The 12,010-nt window shown below is 40.6% G+C and overlaps 1 protein-coding gene across 2 annotated transcripts in view; it reads right to left on the bottom strand.

Moving 5' to 3' along the window:
• LOC109952083 (serine/threonine-protein kinase D3) overlaps nucleotides 1–12,010 on the bottom strand; it is a 28,223-nt gene that overhangs the window by 12,987 nt on the left and 3,226 nt on the right. For both annotated transcript variants that reach the window (XM_020586942.1, XM_020586943.1), the window contains exons 4-6: nucleotides 11,857–12,010; nucleotides 1,817–1,955; nucleotides 368–499 (exon numbers count right to left, since the gene is read on the bottom strand). In XM_020586942.1, the coding sequence (XP_020442598.1) occupies nucleotides 368–499; nucleotides 1,817–1,955; nucleotides 11,857–12,010 (425 nt within the window). The remainder of the gene's footprint in view (nucleotides 1–367; nucleotides 500–1,816; nucleotides 1,956–11,856) is intronic.

Below are 12,010 nucleotides of genomic sequence, written 5' to 3'. Positions count from 1 at the left end.
AAGTCAGTTTAATTTATTTATGTAGCATATTTAAAAACAAATGTTGAGCAACATGCAACAGAACTAGAGAAAATAGATCATTTGATTGTTAATTACAATCGAATAAAACAAGACATCGAAAAAGCATATAAGAAAATTAATAAAGAAAGAGAACATCTGAATGAAAACAAGGAAAATGCTAAAGAAAAGAGATGCTGGGCTTAAAAGAATTTAAAATTCAATTCTGTACTTTTCTGGCAGCTGGTGAAGAGAGGCCAGTCCTGGGGAGGCACGGTCCACTGAGGAGTCTCACCGATGTGGTTTGGACCAGCTGCATGTAAGGTGACACAGCCTGACCACAAACCTCACATAGGAAGCAGGTTCTTACCTTCACATTTGAGGCCCTGTCTGACTAGCCCCCACAGCATCTCGCCACAGTCGTCGCAGAAAGCCGGGGCCTTGTATGAGTGGACGTAGAGCGTGTGAGGCCGGATCTGAAAGTCCTCGGTTGTGGCGAGAGCTGAAATGAGCAAATACAGAGCAAAAACTTGAAATCTGTGTACTGCCTCTGTTGTGTACAGTCTTTTCTGGTGTCTGTGCTGTTCTGAGCTGGTAAACTGAACATCATCCGGTTTTGGATCCTTATCACCTTGGGATTTAGGAAACTCAGATGGATAATTTTCTGACATTTTCTACCAAACAGATAATTAAGAAAGTAACTGATGTAATAAACCAATAATGAAGATATTTGTTAGCTGCAGGCCTTTTTTGTACCATTTTGCTTTACAGATTGTAATTACAGGTTTAAGCAGCTGTACTGTGTTGATGTCCTGCAGTGATGCATTCAGGGGGCGTCAGAATCCTAATATGGCAGGTAACTGGCTTGTCAATAATAATGAAAAGAAAACTATAACTGAAAGCCAAAACTCAGAAAGGAAAGCTTTTTTCTCCTTGTGGTAAAGGCTTCAGCATTTCTTAAAGCCAGACATCAGCACTAGAGTTGCGTTCTGTAGCAGCAGGAACTGTGACAGTAATAAAGAAATAAACCAGCAGATATACAAGGTTTTGTAGTAGCAGCAGCAGCAGGAGGAGGAGGAGGTGAGGGAGGAAGTGGTTCTGGGTTCAGGCTGCAACTTCGTTTACTTCCTCCTCTGTAATTTGAACCCACCACTGCTCTATCTGGGCGTTCAGCGGATAAGGTGTCACTTTTGGTTTTCTTACAACCAACCCGGCCTGTTGACACGACCCAAGAAATGACAATCCTATACACAGTATTATGGTTTGAATGTGGATGGTGATCAGAGGTGACGCTGCGGCAGAGGAAACCTCAGTGCTCTGCCCTCAGAGGGGGATTGACAAGATCAAGGAAACAGACAAAACTAGGTAAAATAAACAAATGAAGTAAAGTAAGTTCCTAAAAGAAAATATCAAAAAGCTGGAGAAACATCACAGCTTCAGGCCTCTGCCACACAATGTAGGACTCATTTATTCATAACAATGACTAACACCATTTGTACTAATAATTGTGATACTGCTAATAGTGATAATAATTAAACATTACACGTCTGCAAGAGTCTTTTAATCATTATTTTGAAGATTTTTGCACTTTTACTTTTCTCCAACCATGTTTATTCTTCAGATACCAAAGAGGTTGGGAGTAGGATTGTGACTAAATACAGAGAGACTGGTTTAATGATATATAAATTATTATTAAGATGTAAACATTTGTTGCAGAGGTCACTGCACCAAAGACAGAGTCCCGATACTTGTGTAATGCTGGAATCAGGGTCAGGTTACCTGCATTAGGGCTAACTATGAATAAAGTGTTACTGCTTACCGGAGAGCACCACCTCAACCAGGTCGCCCTCATGGATCTCCTCCGCTGAGGTGAGACGCTGCAGGATATTGTCCGAATTCAGGTCGTGACGGAAGAGCAGGATCTTGTCAAACATCCCGAAAAATCCACATTCAGGGAACTGAGGAAGAGGAGGAGATCAGGCACGTTACTACAGCTGGCAAAGGAAATGGTTCCATTTGAGCGCAAACTACACAGAAGATGAATGAGTGCACCAACAACTGAAGTGTAGGAGACAGTTTAACAAAAATCAATCTATAAGATTATGGCAATGTGTTCTGGGTTGACAGTTTGGCCTGAGGGAGGCGTCAGAGAAATGGTTCAGGATTCATTCTCAAATCAAAAAGTTAAGCAAACTGAAAATGAAGCTGTAACAGATATTTACATGGATCAAAGCGCTCTTAAGCAAGACAATACTCCAACCTCCCAACCTCTGACCCCTCCAGTAAGATAACCTGATGTCCTGAGTCAGCAGATTCTCATCAGAACAACAACCTTTCTACTGAGTGAGACGTTTTTGTTTTCATGACTTTATCCTGTTCTCAAAGTTAACCAGTGCATAACCTTTTCACAGGAGGAACACATGACATGTGGTGAAACTAATTCACAGAAGTACCACAATGGGAAACTTTGAGCTGCCGCTGACCAACCACCTCTGAAAGTCTGGTTTTAAAAACTGGATTTCTTGGTTCAAAGTTAACCAGCAGCCAAAACAACGAGGGCTTTCCAGCAACTAGAGCTTGATTATTCTTTCCAAGGAACCTCAACATGATGGTTAAACAGCTGGTAGTGAAGACAAACAGCATTTGTACTGATGACGTGATTTGCAGTAACAGCATAACATGAAGAAGAAGAATCTCTGGTTTGGTCCTTTCTGGACCTTGTTCCTGTGCACTGTGACGTGGCTTGTTCAACCTCCCTGCGTGTTGATAAAATAATCAGAATGTGTTAGACAAAGTAACATTTTCATGGAATTTACCAAAATGTTTTTAATTAAACCAAAACAAATTTTTAAGCTTAAGTTTTTTTTTGTCAAACAACTAAGAAGTCTTCCTAATCATAACAAAATGACAGTTGAACTGGAGGATGGTGAAGAAGGTGTGTGCTGTTTTGATGAAGTGTGTGTGCAATGGATCTGGGGCTCAGCAGCCTCTGCAGCCTGCAAACGGGCAGGTGGAGCAGCTTCCTGCCCCGAGCTGCTCTCTGTGTTAGCAGGATGTTAGCGGTGTGCAGGGAGCATGCAGCATGGATCCTGCAGTGCAGGCAGGCAGCAGGAAACCAAAACGACAGGTGATGAGACAGAAGCTGCTCGGATCACATTAACATGTACCACACATAAACAGAGGCGGTCTATCATGAATTATGGCTGAGGTGCTGTCACTGACCCCCGGCAGCCATTAGTCATGTGGCTACTACACAACACCACTCAGACAGAAACACAGGAAACAGGGCGGTCTGCTACAGAAGAAGAAAGGGAACAGTCACTCTGTTATTTCTGTACTGATGATTTCTCTCAGCAGCAAAAGGATGAGCTTCAAACTAAGGTCCATGGACAGATAATGAGACAATGGGTCCTTGGGCCCACACATGTAAAAGTCCCACAACCCCCACAAAGGAGGAAAACCCCCAGACTGAAAATCAGCCTAGTAGTCATTTTGTGTCCTGTAGTAATCCCTCTGTTTCCTGTTAAGTTTTTTTTTTTTTAATCTTGCTGTAGTCATTTTGTGTCTGTGTGGTCATCTTGCAGTTCTAGTTGTTATACCTTCCTTTACAGCTGGTTTGCATCTTGTTGTGATTGTTTTACATCTGTAATCACTTTGCATCTCTTTGTCACTCAGGGGTATCCAAACCTTTGCATGCAACTGAACTTGACAAGCTTTATTCTAATGTCTCTTTAAAATGATACAAAAACAATTTAGAAAAACTGTGGATTAAACACGTCTGCACGTCTTCTGATCCTGCAGCAGCTTCAAAACCAGCACTCGCATCCTGCGTGAATCTGAATCTGAGGTGAAGACTCTTCTGTTTGGCTGTGACCATGACACATTTGGACTTCAGCCAATCACATTACAGCGGGTGATCAGCTGCTGGCTTCTCTGGAGGTGAGTAGAGAAATACACTCAGCTGAGTTAATGGATGAAAGTGTGTGTTTAATACACACTTATCCCCTCTTTATGGTTAATCCTCCATTAACCAGGCTTAACCCACACACGTACACTAACACACAACCCTTTTCATCTCCAACCCTTCTCTGGCGCCATCACCAAACCAAAACCAGATTTCTGATGACTCCACAGCCTCGTTCTAGTCACCAGGGTCAATAAGGCCATAACCTCCAGGCTGTGCCATGACCTTTGACTCCTCCTACAGGAGCTAGAGCCAGGGCCCATTGCTTTTACTGAGCTGTGCAGCACTCGTTGCATGTCTATGGAGCCTAGTAATAATGGTTCTAAAAGGAAAGACGTGGCACTCAATGTTCAGCCCACAAACACAAAGAAAACATATTGTAACTTCATGTTAAAACATGATTTATTATTTCAGGTTTCAATTTTCTTGATTTACTTCTGGTATGTAACGTGACGGAGGGAAAGAACTTCCAAAATACTGTACTCTTCCAGTCAGATCAGGCAACATGAAAATAAGACTACAGCTCTGTTTGGTCTGGACTTTATCTCTAAAGGCAGTGCAGTGATTTTGCCTGCTCCAATCAATGATTTTAACTTTTGTGTGTAATTTTTAACCCCTGCCCCAGTAATCATTACAGCCTCAATTACCTACTTGTTTTTCAGTCTTTTTCTTCTGTAATTTAAACTGTCCACAGCAACAGTCTTGCGTGTTACATTTGGTTTTTCTCTGTAGAAAAAGCTACTGGTCCTTCTACCGTTCAGGTGTTTCTGCTGCCAAAAACAAAAACTTGGAAACAAATATAATTTAATCAGGAGATCAAGACACCAAATATGCTATCGTAATGTCAGAAATGTACCAGACTCCCCTTTTTTCCATGGCTTGTATTTGTTTACATGTTGCTGCCATTAAAATATGCTGAATTAGCTATTAGCAGCTCCTGTCTGCAGTGCGCCCAGAGGTGTACAGACAACTGTCACTGAATTATTCTGATACTAAAGAAAACTTTAAAATGAAATATTTCTCAAGCAAGTTCTGAAATGCCTTGTTTCTGTGATTTTGAAGTTACTTTATGAACATTTCTTCTTGACTTCAAAGATAAAAATATTCTCGGGAGTGTGAGTGACACTTAATGATACAGTATAAATGTGTGCCGTCTGTTTGCTGAGCTTTGACTGAGTCATGACTCCATGGAGAAGAACAATTTCTGACTGTATTCATCTCTTTCAGTGTCTTTGCCTCGCCTTCAACTCTCTCTAGCTAAGTAACAGCTTGTGAGGCTGTACTCGGGCTAAGCTAACATCAGCATAGCAACACACTCACAATGACACTGCTAACATGCTAATGCTAACCCAGTACAGTACTTACCATATTCACCATTTTAGCTTAGCATGCTAACATTTGTTAATCCTAATGGGAATGTTATCTGTTTTACAGGTATTCTGTCATAAACAAAGTACTGGACAAATGAAATGTTTGACCTGGCGAAGACAGAAGAAACCTCGGATTACTTAAGAATGGGAAAAAAAAAAAAAAAATCAGCAACTATATAATAACTGATTAATCGTTTGTCATGTTTCAAGCTAACATTTGTTGGTTCCAGCTTCTCAAATTTGAGAATGATGCTTTTGTTTAACATAAATGATCATAAACTAAATAGCTTTGTGGTGTGTACCATACAAATGAATAAACAATGAATCTCATTATGTCTCCCTGGGCTGTGGGAAAATATTTTCTAACATTTTATAGACAAAACAATCAAGAAAATAATCAGCAGATTAAAATCAACAATCAAAATAGCCATTAGTTATAGTATACACATTATTTCACATATTATTAGTACTAGTAAATAAAGCCCTCAGCCGTGAACACTTCTACATTTCTGTCCACAGTTTTTTTTTTTTTTTTTTTTTGTAATATAAAAATAGAAACTCTTCATGTATCATCTATTTAATGTTGACTGGCTAACAGCAGCTTATCATGTAATGTTTTTCCACACATCTGGCAACAGGTTATAAAAGCATTCGGCAGTGATGTGGAGAGCACAAATAAATAAAAGAGCCATTATCTTCCACTACAGAATGTTAAGAGCCTTTCAGCTCCAATAAAAGTCTTCAACTCTTCCGCAGCACATATGCATTTAGCCTGGAGGGACAGAGCTCAAATGGACTGATGGGAAATGTGAAGGTAAGCAGCCGCGCTCCTGTTTTCCCAGTATCCGCTCGCTCTGTCACCTCATTCAGGAAACAACAGGAAGCAGTGCTGAGTGGGTCAAGGTTTTCCGAGTGTGTGTGGGAGTTTCATTCATGCACAAAGTTAAAGGCTAAAATCAGTGCTGAATGAAACAAATGAAAAAACGTGCACACACCTGCACCTGCAACTGTTCTTCATCAACGAAGACAAGTGAGATTTTAAATTGGTTTAAAGCCCATGAAACACACACAAAAAGAAACCTCTCAAAATGCAGCCAGTTATAAAATACTGCACATCTACTGCCAGTTGACAGCAGATAAATAAATAAGCAGATAAAACAGTTTTTGCTAATACCCACTGTACTACTTTATATCTCAACACAAATATGCACAGAACAAGACTAAGCATTTACAGCCATGCTAGTGGCTGCGTTCAGCAGTACTTTGAGCTAACTGCTATTGTCAGCATGCTAACATGCTTATTTTTTAGCAGGTATAATATTTATCATTATATACATTTGTTTAAGTAGCAATACACAAACTTCAGCTTATGGGAATGTTATTAGTTTTGCAGATAAAAAATGATATAAATTGAAATGAATCCGAAAACATCAACCTCATGCTGTCACAAAATGAAACACCAAAAATGAAAAAAAAAAATAAATAAATAAATCACCATCTGGGAACCATGAATGTCACCGTTTGACTAGATGTCAGTCTGGATCAAAAATGGATGAAAAGGCCAAAGACAAGAGTTTATCTCCTTAATATTACAGCATTACCAACTGTATAACAGACACTGAGTAAATCACTGGCCTACACACGGACACACAACTTCAATTTGTCACTGTGACCACAACAACATCCTCTTTCCTCGATGTGTTTTAAAGTGACCTCAGTGTTTCCTCTGGATTCATTTAGTAGCAAAACAACAGCACTAAACAGAGTCTCTCAAATATCTCAGAATCAGAATCTGCTTTATCGGCCAGGTGTGTCGGACACACGAGGAATTTGACTCTGGTACATCGGCTCTCAATGTGCATGTGCATATCCCCGTGCAAGGGGCAAGTAAACAGTAAACCAACATAAGGCTGTGTAATATAACAAGATAAGCTGTATTAACAATCTCCAGATTTAATGGACATATAGAACTATAGACACCCGATCCATCATCAGCTGAGCGGACATAAGTAGCTATCAGTGTAACCAAAAACTCTTTATCACTGTTTGTTAGATCTGAAATCTTCTAATCAGTTGCTTCCACAGTCGAGGCTAGTTGGAGGGATCGTGCCTTTTCAGTAGCTGCACCAAGGCTCTGGAAACACATTTCCTTAATACAAATGGGATTTTGTTTGATTTAGTAAATAAGTAAAGTTTAGATGAATGTGAGCTGAAAGCATAGACACTGTAACAGGATTAAAATTCTTTTATGATGATCCTGATGTTCAGGATCAGAACTCAACTGGTAACTTGTGCTTTTTTAAGGATTTTTTTTTCTAATGAGACGATAAATGGTGCTTGAAAAGTAAAGTTAGGGTCTGAAAAGGTTAAAAAAAAAAAGACCGTGTGAGAACGAGAGACGCTGTTAATGTCTTACCTAAATGAAAATAAATGACAGGATTAAACCTCTTCACATAACATTAAAAATCCCACACTGAGCGAGGCACATCCAGCTCCACCTATTACCTATGGACGAGCCGTCTTTCTTTAATTCCCATTTCTGTCATCATTGTCATTGATATACTCCAGTTTAATACATTTGCAACAGTAGGAACTGTGATTAAAATAAGTTTTATCTTTTTTTTTTCTGTTACTGCTGTAAAACATCCTGATCAATGCACAATCATATAAATACAAAATGAGAATGTCTGTGAGTTAGTGATATAAAAAAAGAACAATAACAACAACAACAACAAAAGTGGGAATATAAATAAATACATATGCAGGTTGAGTGACCATTAAAACACATCTCTCTCTCTTTTCTTCACCTGAATCGCCAGCTGACCTTGGTAACCGTGGAAACCAGTAGAGTGGAGGATGCGGGCCCTCACATCGCCGTGGCAACGGAGAAAGAGATGGTCATTATGGTTTTAAATGCTAGTCAGGGGCCCGTGTACTGTAAGTACTTATTATTTTTTTATTTATTTGAACTTAAGTGTTATTTATTTGCTACTATTTATTTGTTTCACCTTTTTTTTTAATCATTCTGTTATTTATTTTGCTCATCCGATGTCTAGAAAAGTTAGATTGGTGTATTTTTTTACTTTAGTATCAACTAATTTTAATTTATTTTACACACAGAAGATGATGTCCATCTTAAAACTTTGTTCATTGCACAACAAAACTAAATAGTTTTTCTGAAAAGTAAACTGATGTCTTTCAGTTAGGCCCATTTTAGGAGTGTGATACAGTTGCAAGACTAACAAGAACTTGCTAACTAAATATTCCGTTTTATTAATAAGTTCTACTATAAAAGATATGATTATATAATTCCCACAAAAATCTTGTTGAGTACTTTTGACGTGCTCTGCAGTTTTTACAATAATGCCAACTGTGGCATACTGTATTTAACCTGCTGTCAGCTGGGAACTCAAGCACAGCGATAATCTTCTGGCTCCAACTCGTCCTTTGTCTGACAGTGTTACGGAAGCTACTTTGAAAATGTAGCTTTTCAAGTTACCAATTACTTCACGCTGGAAAAAATTGAAGTACAGCAAAGCTACTGAATTCTAGTTTGTTAACTAAAGCTACTTAGAAAAAGCAGTTTGTAAAATAATGCATCCATCGATCCTGAAACTTTGTCTGCCATTTGGCGCTTGTTTGCTGAAAACAGCTGTGAGCTGCAGCTGCAGGGCGGCGAGACTGAACCAAAACAGTAAACATTTGACCGACACTATGAGCTAACAGGCTATAAAGCTCAGTGAAGCTGCAGACGACCACTCGCTGGGAGTCCATTTGAATCAATGCTGATATGGAAGACGCTGAGTTTCATTACACAATCCAGGATGGGACTGTATGTATGTGTACAGCGGAGGTGGTGGGGGTGGTGACCTGCAGAAGGGGGACTTCCCTATTCGCCCCCACCCCCAAAAAAAAAAAAAAAAAAAAAAAAACACACACACACAGCAGTAGAGAGGTGGCGCAACAGCAGTAAATCAGACCTGAAGCTTCAATCCACCCACAGCTGCAGCTCGCACAAAAGGAGGAAAAGAAAATTCCAGTCATGATGTCATTTTGCAGGCCGAGCGCTGCAGCCTACTCTGGGTTGTAGATCAGTTAGGAAAACTAGCAGAGAACTGTAGGTCTGAAAAAGATTACGGCCAAAAAGATTATCACAACTTGTTACCCCCATTGTGATCAATATTAATATCTACTGACTACGACAGTGTGTTACGGGGGAGTGTCACTGATTGTAAAACCTTTTTATTTGATGTTCAAAGGCTGTGTTCAGTTTGGGATTGAATCCTAAATAAATCAAATTACTGTACAGACAGGTGACAAATGAGAGGAGCCTCCAGACTGAGTGGAACCCAAACAACAGGGTCCACTGATCAATCAGCTGATCACTGTCCTGATGATCTGATTGATCTGTTTATCCCCAGAATGTCAGACACTGGGGAAAAAGTCCCACTGTGACTCTCCAGAGCCAAAGGTGGCATCTTCATGTCTTGTTGTGTCCAACCAACAGACCCACAGAGACTCAGCTGATTCTCATGTCTGACAAAGAAAAGCATCAGCTCCTCACATTAAAGAAGGTGGAACCAGAACATGTCGGTGACTGTTGCTTCTAAATAGCTGAGGTTCATTTTCTACCAGTGAACTGACTCATGGCTTCAGCTCTAGGTCACTGAATGGCTTCATGAGGACGACAGTGGGTTGGACACAGTGGGGGGATCTGGTTTGGAAGGAGGATGTTTCCTCCTCAGACAGAGGAGACCTGACACTGCTGTGGAGACACAGCCCTGACGAGGCCCTGCTGGACGCTGGGTGGTGGTTTTTACTTTAATCTGTGACCCAGCTGTATCACTTATTAATGACAGGACTCTCCACCTGCTTGTCAGTCAGATTAGAGGCTTCATGGTGAGAACTACCAGCAGCACTAGAAACAAACTGACCACCCTGCTGCTCCTTCAACACAACATGCAGCTGTGAAACAGGAAATGAAAAGCGCTGACACAGCAACTCCAACCAGGAAGTGAAATTCCCTGTGAAAAGACTTTTCCTCTGCTGTACACAACCACATGATAGAGATGACAAGTGAAAGTATGAACTGTTCAGCAAAGCAACATGAGGATGGTGAAGTGTCCAACAGTTTGGACCAAATTCACTTTCTGTCCCAATAATCAATCAATCAATCAATCACAGATTGAAGGTTGGAAACATAACAACAGTGGACATTTCAGGAAGAACTTCACATGAGAGCGTCATTGGGTTTTTCCCTCCCTGACATCATTCCTGCAAACCAGACGAACCCATCTGGTTTGTGTGTCTTGCTTGTGGTGTGTGTGTACATGTTTTCCTGTGGTCGTGTGGACAGCTTTTAGATTGAAACCATAACTCAAAAGGCTTCAAAGGGCTGTTTGAGGGTTCAGACTTGATTTTAGAGTTCAGGTTAGAATCAGGTCTAGGTCAGGGTCAGGGACAAAGGGATTCATTATGTGAGTGTTGGTGGAACAGTGCTGGAAACACAGGTGGTGCGTTCAAAACGAGGGGTAAAGTGCTGGAAACACAGGTGGTGCGTTCAGCGCGAGGGGTATAACCAGCAGATGGTGAGAGATAAAGTCGAGCTGAGAGCAGATGAGAAGCACAAGACCCAGAACGTTACAGCAGCTTTACCTAAACTCTGTGCCCAGTACAACTGAAGTGGAGAAAGTGAACAGCGTGAGCCTGAATAAGTCAAAGCAGTGCAGTGGCTATTGTTTGACAATACACAAATTGTGGTATTTCCCTAATCCTCAGACTCCTCCAATGATCCAGAATCAAAAACAATGTCCATTTCTTGGGTACAACAGTTTCTTCTTCACATAAAGATGGTGACAGGAAATGACATCGTCACTTTGGGCCAAAGTTGAGTGTAGCGCTGCATCGGTCAGCCATGTTTAACCATTTACAGTGTGACTCACTGTCAATCACAGCTGACCGCTACAATGCTGTGCTCGACTTTCACCCCAAGTGAGAGAGATGACATCATTTCCTGTTGCCATCTTTGTTTATGTGAAGAAGAAATTACCGTACCCAACAATGGGCTAAAATTAGATTTTTTTGGACTGGGCCAGATTATTTTTGATTCCAGATCATTGGATCATTACACCTTTTAAACTCATTCAAGCTCATGCACAGTTATAAGGTCTGAAGGGACTCATGTGACATCATAGAAGAGAGAAGCCAGTCAGTTGAGTCTGTAGCAAAACCTTTTACAGTGCTGCATATTGTTGTCTGTTATTGCATTTGATAATTCATACTCAAAGTAGGACTGAAGTGACATTCACTACATTTCAAACATTTTAAAATGTACCTGCACCGCTTTGCATTTTGTGACTTTCAGCCGAATAAATCACTATTTTTCCAGTCAGATATTATATCATTGAAGATTTTTTAAAGATAGTGTTAAAATATTGTGTATCGCCTTGTCTCCTGAGCTAAGTGTATCGTCACACCTGTAATAATCAGTGATCAGAAGCAAAAAATATACTCTGCAAAATGTACCTTCTGATCCACGATGGAGCAGACGAGCTCCCTGAGAGCAGACAGTGAGTGGTCTCCAGGGTCGAGGGTGACCGTCTCCCTGGTGAGACCGATCTGGAGCAAGAAGGAGACTCCATGGATGGACCCCCGCGAGTCTGTGAGGCTGGGGGCTCTC

The sequence above is a fragment of the Monopterus albus genome, unplaced genomic scaffold (assembly GCF_001952655.1).
Source record: "Monopterus albus unplaced genomic scaffold, M_albus_1.0 scaffold431.1, whole genome shotgun sequence".
NCBI classification, from domain to species: domain Eukaryota; kingdom Metazoa; phylum Chordata; class Actinopteri; order Synbranchiformes; family Synbranchidae; genus Monopterus; species Monopterus albus.
Note: the sequence above shows the minus strand (reverse complement) of the source record. Positions and strands in the feature narration are given on the sequence as shown.